The sequence below is a fragment of the Mytilus edulis genome, chromosome 3 (genome assembly GCF_963676685.1).
Source record: "Mytilus edulis chromosome 3, xbMytEdul2.2, whole genome shotgun sequence".
Taxonomy (NCBI): Eukaryota; Metazoa; Mollusca; class Bivalvia; order Mytilida; family Mytilidae; genus Mytilus; species Mytilus edulis.
Genome location: NC_092346.1, coordinates 105,433,716 through 105,445,967, shown reverse-complemented (window position 1 = coordinate 105,445,967; position 12,252 = coordinate 105,433,716). Strand labels below are relative to the sequence as shown.

At 31.5% G+C, this 12,252-nt stretch overlaps 1 protein-coding gene across 3 annotated transcripts in view; it reads left to right on the top strand.

The window, feature by feature from the left end:
* The window catches only part of LOC139514727 (pyruvate kinase-like), a 32,016-nt gene extending 20,128 nt beyond the window's left edge, over positions 1-11,888 (top strand). For 2 of the 3 annotated variants that reach the window (XM_071304356.1, XM_071304354.1), the window contains 7 exons: positions 779-921; positions 2,154-2,281; positions 2,918-3,068; positions 3,795-4,117; positions 4,828-4,946; positions 5,606-5,988; positions 6,105-11,888. In XM_071304356.1, the coding sequence (XP_071160457.1) occupies positions 779-921; positions 2,154-2,281; positions 2,918-3,068; positions 3,795-4,117; positions 4,828-4,946; positions 5,606-5,868 (1,127 nt within the window). In that variant the 3' untranslated portion in view covers positions 5,869-5,988; positions 6,105-11,888. The remainder of the gene's footprint in view (positions 1-778; positions 922-2,153; positions 2,282-2,917; positions 3,069-3,794; positions 4,118-4,827; positions 4,947-5,605; positions 5,989-6,104) is intronic. The other variant, XM_071304355.1, reaches the window with a different exon arrangement.
* The last annotated feature ends 364 nt before the right edge of the window (positions 11,889-12,252 follow it).

Sequence of the window (12,252 nt, the reverse complement as noted above, 5' to 3'; positions counted from 1 at the left end):
TTATGAACGAATTAGATTTTCGAAAACAATTTTCACGGAACACTTATTTAAGATTTTAACTTTGACTTTTTCACTAAATTCCAATATTAACAGTTTAAAAATAACAGACTATGGTTATTTAAAAAAAATACTGAGAACATTTTCCGTATCAAGTTAGTTAGTCAGATAAAACAACCGTACGATTGACAAGATATCGACACGCAATTACAACCACATCGGTTACTGTAGTTTTGGTCCTTTGTGGTTTATAGACATATCGTGATTATTATCGTAGAAGTTGACAAAATGGCGGAACGCAGAGAATTGATACTCAAAATTTAAAATCGATGGTGATCTCTTATCTAGCGGAATAAAACTTTAATATCTATAAATTTGAGAATTTTTATACAGAATGGACATAATATCAATTTTTGATTTTTTTGCGAAGTTTCCCTTTAATGTCACCACAGCATATACAGGCTTTGTTGCAGCTAGACTTTTTTTAATGTTATGATGAAGAGCTAAGCACAAATATATATCCAATCGTTTTTAAAAATTTCAAAACATTAAATAAATCAAATAAGATAATTAGAATTTTTTTAATTGAATAAGGTAATTTAATGTTCTGAGATTTTGGTAGGGTATCCTGTTGCTTTGTCTAGTTTCTATGTAGATTTATCCTCTTTTGTATTAAAAGAATTTTCAATGTTAAGGTGTGCTTTATATTAAGCAATTCATGTCATCCATTTTGATGTATTATCCAAAATGTATTATATAAAACTAACTTTGATTGTTGTAGGTAAAGATTACGTAGATTGCTGTGTAGAAGAACCGGGAGAGTTAGGAGGAAGGATGTTATGGACTATACCTAGACTTATCCTAAAGGAACCTAAACTGTCAGTCCAAGATAAACAAGAACTCGACTTTGCTTTAGAACATCATGTAATTATAAGTATTCTGTGTTATGTAATTAGAAGATATTGTATGATTGCTAATGAGATAACTCTCCATTAGAGACCAAATAACAGAGAAATTTAGTAGTGTTCAGTAAAATATTATTGTTATACACTGCCTGGTCATATTAACAAAATCGTGTACAGCCAAATGTTAGTTCATATGTACATTTGTGTTTTTGTTGATGTGTACATTTGAGTTGGTTAGGTTGTGTCATTTTGTACATTCCATTATACATATAAATTCATGAAGTTTTGTGTGTTTGTCATGTGTATAATGATTTGGTTTAGTTTTGTGCTTTGTTTCATATGTAGAATTGATATCATATGGTAAAGTTTTGCTTCTTTGTTCATTTCTTACAAAACATCTCCTGAAGTTTTATAACCATTTCCAATCAAAATATGTCTCATAGGCAATCATACCACATCTTCTCATTGGCAATCATACCACATCTTCTCATTAGCAATCATACCACATCTTCTCATTGGCAATCATACCACATCTTCTTATTTTTATAAATCATTTGTAATCATTATTCATTAGATCCCTAAATAGAAAAGTTACGATTTGTAAAATGATTACCACTGTACCAGACTAGGATTAAACCCATGACTCCTGTCACAGTAAACCACTGCGCTACCAGTTAATGAATTCAAGGATTATTCTTCTTACACAGCCAAAAGAGGACCCTTATAAATCTAAAGGGTCAAAGAGAGTACCTCATTTGATACTGAATGTAAAAGAAGAGAATAATTTCCCTTCCTAAATTCTACTGTACCAACTTTTTCTCAATAAGCCACTTCCTTACTGCATTACTGAAGAATAAGATATACATATTAGAATAGTATTAGGATTCACCTAAAATGCTCCTCATTAATGTTCAACATACTACATCAACCAACAAGACATTAAGCTTTTAAGTAAAAAAAACCGACAGAACAACATCAGCTACACATGATTGAGATACAAAGATAGTATACAGTAGTTCAGCCACCGGAGCATATTTAAGAAAAAAATCTTATAAGGCAAGAAAAGCACAGTACACAATAATATGGATAAGGCAACAAATATGTCTGCTTCTTTAGATACTGTAAATTCAATTTTATCATTTCACATTTAGTCCTTCAAATTCCTATGTTATTTTAATTAAATATCTAATATACAGATAAATATTTTACAGGAAAATGATATCCATACAATTTAAAATGTGTTTATATTAGGTAGATATGATATTTGCCTCCTTTGTGTATGATCCTGCCTTAGTCCATGAAATAAGAGAATATCTGGGAGAGAGAGGAAAGACAATGAAGATTGTGTCCAAAATTGAGAACTATGAAGGAATCAAAAGGTCAGATTTATATTATACTGTCTTATTGGAAACAAAGGGGCCTCGGTGGCCGAGTGGTCTAAGTAGTTTCTACTGTAATCACTTGCCAGTCAACACTAAGGTTATGAGTTTGAACCCCGCTTGTGAAGGTGCACTCGACTCTAATCTTAATTGACTAGCGCCAGCTTCCATCACCAATAAAAACTGGCCTCCACGATATAGCCCAAAAGCGGTGCTTTAAAGTGGCGTTAAAAACACAAAAATCAAAATGAAATCTTATTGGTAATTAAATTATAGGGAAAGTGAAGTATCAATTTGATTTTACCATCAAGATATGATAACAATGCAATAGTACAGACAATGAGAATTAGATGTTTAACAAATATTTATATTTAATGATATAAACTACTAGAACCTTCTAAAATTTCCTGTAAAATACTAATTTTCTTGTAATATATTATAAGATAAAGAAGGTTATTTAATTAGTTATATATCTGGATTTCAAACTTGTACATTCAATCCTGAAAATGATACACAGTGAGATATGCTTATCCTGTCCACAAGACATAATTTATAGTAGAAATGGGTAATATTTGCTTACTTTATCGGCCAAAAAATATAGAGTTAATTATTTTCTACTCAAATATCTTTTTTCAGATATGATGAAATATTAGAGGTGTCAGACGGTATAATGGTTGCCAGGGGAAACTTGGGAATTGACATTTCGCCAGAGAAAGTTTTCATTGCACAGAAAATGATGATTGGCAGAGCTAACAATGTGGGCAAGCCTGTTATTTGTGCAACACAGGTAGGTTAGAATTACGAGGTATATTTTCACATATATTCCACAGGGCTTACTTTTGACATTTAATTTGTAGGAGATCTTTTGGTTACATTATCAATTTAACTATTGTGTACTTCAAAAAAAAACTGTACCAGAAATTTTCATGATAAACTTGTTAATCTTAAAGTCCTGAAACAAGTGACTGGTGAAAAATAATTTTTATCCAATTCTTGAACCAATGCATGTATATTTCATAAACTTAGTCTTCTGTGCATGATTTTATCATTTTTTACGCATCCATATCAGATAATCGTCAATTTTTTTCCTCTCTCTGTCAGCTAATTAATTGTAATGTTTTGAAGCAGTAGTTCACTGATTGTTACCTTATAATTAACAATCAACAAAGAAGCGTGGATATTGAGCACATGTATACCATGTACAATAAGATAATAGTTTAATTGAATGACAGATCCATGCATATTGCGATCACTGGAATTTTACAAGAAAGGTCATGCTAAGTTCACTGCATACAGAAGACATATCGGCAAATTGTTTACTGGAAGCAAACAATTAAAAAAAGTAAACTTCTTCTAAATTTGGACAAATTATAGAATTTTCTTGAGAAAAAAGTATATGAACAAAAGTTTTATAATAAAAACTAGCCATTTAGTTATAAAAAAACATATGCATACTTTTTTTTTTAATTTGAAGTTTCATATGTTTTTTTAAAGATATCATTTATATTTTCAGATGCTAGCTAGTATGATTCAGAACCCTCGTCCAACGAGAGCTGAAGTTGCAGATGTTGCTAATGCTGTCATAGATGGCGCTGATTGTGTGATGTTGTCAAGGGAAACAGCCAGAGGGAAAAATCCACTGAAATCATTACAAACAATATGTAATGTGAGTAGAGAAGCTGAACAGGCTTTATACAGAGATCAGTTATTCCATGATCTGAGAGTAATGGTGGAGTCAGAGCCTACTGATGCCACACATACAGCCGCTTTGTCTGCCGTTGAAGCCGCAATGAAATGTCATGCCAGAGCGATAGTTGTTATCACTGCCACTGGCAGGTATGGTGATTAAGTTAATGGTTGTTCAAAACTAAACAGATTTTTCAGTGCTTCTTGTGACTCATCTTTATACACAATTTGAAAGACATTTATTCTATGAATCAGTAAAAAATTGAGAATCTTTTTGAAGCATGTGTATAAAAAAAGGTTCTACAAAAATTTTATATTGAAAAGACCTTTGTTGAGCCCAAATGCCAAAATATTTGTCAATCATATTATTACATCTTATTTCTATATCAAAAAAGAGAATGGAAATGGGGAATGTGTCAAAGAGACAACAACCCGACCAAAGACCAGAAAACACATTACTATCTCATATCAGTATTGTTGCACATGTCTTAAGACTCTTATATACAATGTAGATATAATTAAAAGAAATTATGTAGAATTTAAACAGTGGCAGTAAGGCTGTTTTTTAAACCTGACTGATAGTATTTCAAAATTCTGTCAATCAACTACTTCAGTCAATTACAATCGATACAACTTTAAAGGTCACAATTTGTTCTGTATATAGTAAATACTAAAACCAGGATTATTCTGGTTTATCATTGTCAATGCATTCAATAAAATTTCTGTTGAGGTTTTTTACAACAACTTAAAATCACAGCTTCATGATATATGTCGAACTAAGTATCATTTTGGTAAGCTGATTGTATATTGTTTGTTCCAGGTCAGCAGCTCTGATTGTATATATATATTATTTGTTCCAGGTCAGCAGCACTGATTGCTAAATATCGTCCCCCATGTGTAATCATAGCTATTACAAGATTTTCTCACACAGCTAGAAGTCTACATCTACACAGAGGAGTATTACCTATACTTTATCAAGGTCATTAGTTAGCTCTTTTTACTAAACAAGTTTTATCTTATGCTTAAGAATATATGTTACACTCAGAAATGTGTCTTTCTAATAAAACTTGTCCTATACTCTAAACAAGTTCATATGGCATCACTGTACGCCTTGACATAACCAACTCGTGTAGAATCTCTTAAGCATCTCAATATTTAAAAAATTGTTAAAAAGTGCCAAACTTGATGTAGGAAAAGTGGTTTGTTATTTATTTAGGGTAGGAATACAAGTGTTGTATTATCATTGTCAGCCTCTGTTAACAACAGATTGATACAATGTTCATGGTGATTGTCAGCATGTTCTTAGGGGTTATGGTGATTTGTTGGTTGTCTCTAAGACGTACCGGTATTTTTGGAAAATTTTACTTTGTGAAAATCAGTCAATTGTTTTATTGTCAATTGAAGTAAATGAATGCAGAAAACTTTTTATCGTTCGTACTCTACCAAATTCTACCACCAAATAACAACAAGCTCTGCAAACAGAGCTCATATAATGTAATATAAGTAGAGACATTACAATGCTGGTAAAACGAAAGAAATTCAGGAGACCTTTCATACTATTTTGACATTATTTTGAAAGGTAATGTTAATTAAGTTCTTAGAGGAGATATAAAATCTATAATATTTTCCTATTTTTAGGTGAGAGAACAGCAGAATGGATAAATGATGTGGATAACAGAATAAACAATGGTCTAATGATAGCTAAAGAATTACAGTATATTGATTCTGGAGATATCTGCGTGTTAGTGACCGGATGGACAGCTGGTACTGGGAGGACAAACACAGTCCGAATTATCACGTGTCCAACCTCAGAAAGTCCACAGATGTATGTGAGAATCCATGGCTCCATGTCCGAGGAATTGTTAGACTTAGATGTTATGGACTCTCCAATTCACAGATAAAATGATAACCTAATATTGCTAACAGTATTTTTAAGGGGATATAATACAGTTGATATTTTGCCATAATAATTTCAAAGCCATCAGATGTTGTAGATGTTATCCTCCCAAAATACAAGCAAGGTTAAAATGGAGATGCCATCAGATGTTGTAGATGTTATCCTCCCAAAATACAAGCAAGGTTAAAATGGAGATGCCATCAGATGTTGTAGATGTTATCCTCCCAAAATACAAGCAAGGTTAAAATAGAGATGACTAATGTGATCTCCTCAAATTGAAAAAAATATTCACCATTTTCAATCCTTTCTTACTTAAGGTAGTAGGGGTGACTAATTTATTGACAATAGATTTGTCTTAAACTACTGTAGAAGACTTCCAGTTCATGTATATTCCAATTGCAATATTAAAAGTTGGGGTTATGGAACTTGTTTGTTGATACAATACATGGAAATAAGAAACCAGTTATTATATAAGGATTATATCTGCCTTTGATTTTGAACGGATTCTTTCTAAACATCTCAAATACTTTTAACAACACTAAAATTTTAATAGCTTAATTTTTAGATTTCAATTTGTAGATGTTATTTTGTATATTGTGAAATATTTTTCAATTGGAAAATGATTTTTTGCAATATGCCCAGAATTGTTGCTCAGAAAAAGACACCCCCACCCCATTCTTCCTTAAGTTTAAGCTTATTTTGGAAAATTAATAAGATGAAATAGTCTGGTCATTTTAATGCAGAAAGTCATTTATAATTTATAATGTGGAAAAATTTAAAATTATGTTTCAAAAATGACATATTTAGTAAGTTCTTTTATACAAGGACCAAAAAATTTGCCTCATCCGACCACCTTTTTTTTTTTTAACTCACAGTTCCTTTTGAAAATTGTGATGATTTCTCTTACCAAAAAACGTCACCATCTAAAACTGTATTGTATTCCCAAAATATTTTTGTTATTTTAACACCATAGAAACTTGGGTTGTTTCAAAATTCGCCATGAATTAAGCATGAGTTTACTTATAATATACAAAACAAGGAGCAGGCAACTCTCTCTTAATATTATTCATTATTGTCCAAACAATAAATTGTTGGATTGCTACCTTTTGAAGGTTGTCAGAGTTTGGTATACATGTTACATTTTTATATTAGAATCTTTGCAAGATTTATTTAATTTTTGGTATCATTTTCATATTAATTTTCAACATATATGGATCCATTGTTAGAGTGTATTTCTTATTGACTGGGAAATTGTTAATTCCTTTTGTTAATCTGCTAATCTGCTTTTAAAAACAACTTGTTATTTAATGTAATAACAGTACTGTAGTTGAAGAACTGCTGTTGTTAATTGGCAATTTGATGGAGGTAAATGCAGTTTTCCTGGCAATTCATACTGTTATTGTGATTCTAATGCCTTACATTGGTGTACTCATTCTGTTATCACACATTCCCACATAACCACTTGGTAAATTATTTCTAAAGAGAAAAAAACACTGTTTATAGCTCCAAATGAGCAAGAGTTCATGAGGGCGGGTATAATAATTTTCTTGATTTGGGTTTTATATTCTACCTCATTGATATAATCAGCTGTAATAAACTGTTCAATTGTATGAGGCAGCTCTCTATTGATGAACCATAACCTAGTCACATTTCTCCTTGTAAATTTATATTGAAACCTAGTTATAATTAAGTGCCAGTATTATATTATAGCTTGCTATTAAACACTATGTGTGCAAAACTTACAAACTGTATTTTAAAAAGTGTAAGATATTGCAACAGAATTTACGTATCAAAGTTTGAGTCATTTATGTCATCCATTACACAGTGGTTTTTTTGTCGAGCCTGCAACTTTTGTTGCAGAAAGCTCGACATAGGGATAGTGATCCGGCGGCTACGGCGACTACGGCGGCGGCGTTAGCTTACTTTTTAAAAGCTTTATATTTTAGAGGGTGGAAGACCTGGATGCTTCATACTTTGTATATAGATGCCTCATGTCACATGTCAAATGTCCTTGACCTCATTTTCATGGTTCAGTGACCACTTGAAAAAAAAGTTCAGATTTTTTGTAATGTTGAATTCTCTCTTATTATAAGTAATAGGATAATTATATATGGTATGTGCGTACCTTGCAAGGTCCTCATGCCCGTCAGACAGTTTTCACTTGACCTCGACCTCATTTCATGGATCAGTGAACAAGGTTAAGTTTTGGTGGTCAAGTCCATATCTCAGATACTATAAGCAATAGGTCTAGTATATTCGGTGTATGGAAGGACTGTAAGGTGTACATGTCCAACTGGCATTTGTCATCTGACCTTGACCTCATTTTCATGGTTCAGTGGTTATAGTTAGGTTTTTGTGTTTTGGTCTGTTTTTCTCATACTTTATGCAATAGATCTACTATATTTGTTGTATGGAATGATTGTAAGATGTACATGTCTAGCGGGCAGATGTCATCTGACCTTGACCTCATTTTCATGGTTGAGTGATCAAAGTTAAGTTTTTGAGTTTTGGTCTTTTTATCTAATACTTAATGCCATAGGTCAACTATATTTGGTGTATGGAAATATTTTATGATCTATATGTCAGTCCCGCAGGTTTTATTTGATCTCGACCTCATTTTCACGGTTCATTGCTCAGTGTTAAGTTTTTATGTTTTGGTCTATTTTTCTTAAACTATAAGTAATAGGTCAACTATATTTGTTGTATGGAAGCATTGTTAGCTGTACATGTCTGCCTGGCATGGTTCATCTGACCGTGACCTCATTTTCATGGTTCATTGGTCTTTGTTTAGTTATCTTGGTTAATGCTAAGTTTATGTGACAGTTTTTAATAAAGCTTTATACTTAGGACTATCAACATAATATCAATAATTAGTAAAGAAGGCGAGACATTTCAGCGTGTGCACTCTTGTGTGTATTATCTATATATCTTGAGAAATGAGTTTTGCTTTTGTTATTTTCATGGGAAGAAATACAACTGGATAGAATTGCTAAACAGAATGTTCTATTCAGTAACCATGGTAACAATTGGTCAGAATTGTTAAACAATGTTTTATTCAGTAACCATGAAAACAACTGGATAGAATTGCTAACAGAATATTTTATGCAGTAACCATATCATTTTAACATTGTCAGCCTGAATGTTTTATCCAGTAACCATGGTAACCATATCATTATCATCATACAAATATTTAACAGATGTATGGGTTTTTATTTTGTTATATTCCATTTAGCTGATATTTTATTGATAAGTGTATGATGCAATACAGGTTAAAACATTTGTTTCAGATTATCCCCTTTTAATGGAAACATGACTCTTGGACGTTTTCTGAAATTATACTTTCTACATGTAGGCAATTGGTCAAGTTATACTATTTTTTTACATTGACTCAATTGAATCTTGATAGATTATGTTTTTAATGTTCATTGTTTACTAAGACTGAGGAAACAGTGTGAATATAATTATATAAGATAGATTAATTAGGCCATTAGAAGATTGCATGGAATAGAAATGGTATTATAAGGGAAAGACTTCAAATTGCCCCCCTGTATGTTTTGTGCTTATTCCATCAATACAAAATAAAGACTTATACATAATATCAGTGAATATTGAGAGCAATCCACTTGTATATTTCAGTTGAGTTAGTTATTTGACAGTGCTACAGGTGTAGCTACTTGAGTTAGTTATTTGACAGTGCTACAGGTATAGCTACTTGAGTTAGTTATTTGACAGTGCTACAGGTATAGCTACTTGAGTTAGTTATTTGATAGTGCTACAGGTATAGCTACTTGAGTTAAGTTATTTGACAGTGCTACAGGTATAGCTACTTGAGTTAAGTTATTTGATAGTGCTACAGGTATAGCTACTTGAGTTAGTTATTTGATAGTGCTACAGGTATAGCTACTTGAGTTAGTTATTTGATAGTGCTACAGGTATAGCTACTTGAGTTAGTTATTTGATAGTGCTACAGGTATAGCTACTTGAGTTAGTTATTTGACAGTGCTACAGGTATAGCTACTTTTTATTTTTATGTTATATATATATATATTGTTGGTTTTCTATATGTTACATGTATAAACTATTTTAGCTGTACAAAATTGTTTAAATATTACTGAGGTGCCATGCTAAGTTTTTGTTATTTATAATTAACATTTATAGGTTTGCATAGTGTAACTGGTCTAGTCTTTTTTTCTTATTATTTTGGATTCAATATTGTTAACACCATTATTTTTCAATATTTTATTTGTATGTTCATCTGAATTTGTCCAAAATTACCTCACATCTAATCCTCTGGGTTATGATTATTAAAAATTTTCTCATCACTTGGCGTCTGTCGTTGTATTCTGTCATCGTTAACTTTTACAAAAATCTTCTCCTCTGAAAGTACTGGGCCAAATTAAACCAAACTTAGCCACAATCATCATTGGAGTATCTAGTTTCAAAAATGTGTCCGGTGACCCGGCCAACCAACCAAGATGGCCGCCATGGCTAAAAATAGAACATAGGGGTAAAATGTAGATTTTGGCTTATAACTCTGAAACCAGAGCAAATCTGACGAAGAATTTAATTGTTTATCAAGTCAATATTTATCTGCCCTGAAATTTTCAGATGAATTGGACAACAGGTTGTTGGGTTGCTGCCCCCCAATTGGCAATTTTAAAGAAATTTTGCCGTTTTTTGTTTATTATCTTGAATACTATTATAGATAGAGATAAACTGTAAGCAGCAATAATGTTAAGCAAAGTAAGATCTTCAAATAAGTCAAATGACCAAAATGGTCAGTTGACCCCTTAAGGAGTTATTGCCCTTTATAGTCAATTTTATACAATTTTCATTAATTTGGTAAATTTTTGTAAATTTATACAAAATATTTTCCTCTGTAACTAAAGGGCCAAGTTTATTATAGATAGAGAAAATTGCAAGTAGCAAGAATGTTCAGTAAAGAAAGATCTATAAACACATCACCATCATCAAAAACACAATTTTGTCATGAATCCATCTGTGTCCTTTGGTTAATATGGGGACGAAGTCCCCTAATATTACAGTAGAAAATTAAAAAAAAAAAAAAAAAAAAAAAAAAAAAAAATCGGGAAAATTTTCCGAATTTTTCTTTGTACTAATGAACTCAAAGTCGTTCAAACATTTTTATGTCGCGTTTTTGAATTTCCGGGGGAATCTACTTCCGTTTCCGGTCTTGTTTGCATGAGACTTTGAATAAAATGTATATTTATCAGTCTAAGAAAGGAACTCAAAACTAATTCATTTTTAAAAATTGTTTGTTATAAAAAAAACATTACCTGATGACAGCGCTTCTTTGTTTACATTGAATATGACGTCATAACTTAAATAACGTCACAACTTAAACCCTAACAACAGAACCAAAATAGGAAACGTTACGGTATTTCCGTTTCTTTTATAAACATGTTTGAATTTAAAAAAATAATTCATATTATTACATACTTCGTCCCCATTCACAGGTAATGTCTGCCTTATATTACATGTATCATATGCACAATGACCAAGGTGAGCGCCACAGGCTCTTAAGAGCCTCTAGTTTAATATTACCTTTTATTTTTCGCATAATTTCAATATTCACAAGCTATCATGTGCTCTTGGTGCAGCTGTTTATTTCTTTTGAAAGCATATGGCAGTGGTGATTATTCATGTACTTAAGGAAATGTCTATTTCATATTAAAGCTTATATATTAGTTATATACTCTGGATTTATTTAGATGTTATTAGAATATCATTTTATTATTGAATATATAAGATTTGTTCTTTATAAAATGTGTGAAATATGGAATGTTATGGATGTCAACAATGTACAGGAAGTGTGTACCAAGAAATGGTTAATTGGTGTTCTTTGCTAATTGGTAAAAACAGTTGATTTGTGAACCTTCAATGACAACAAAATTGGTGTCAAGAACATCATCAAGTATTTTATCTGTGAATATTATACAATCAACCATTCCTTGATTAGACACTTTTAAACTTTGTATCTGCTTAATAAAATATTTTGATATTTTCTTGTTACATCACTTGTACAATGAGAATTAATAGATTCAAATAAATACACCTTATCTCATTTAACCAATGAATAAGCAGCTAGAATGAACAGCAATACAAGATCAACAAAAGAGCGATCTTAGTGATAAACAAGATTGTGATGCTGTAGCTATATGTCCCCAGTTCTGTTAAAATGAGGAATAAAACTAAATGTTGCCACGTGTTGTAGTGGTGAGATGGTTTAAATATGGTAAAGTTATAAAAACTCCCGTAAAAATGGTAATATCAAAATGACAACTACACAGGATGGCAAAGTCCAACAGGTTTCTATCAAATTGCTATAGATGAAATGTGTTCACTTGATATCACTGTCAAAATACTC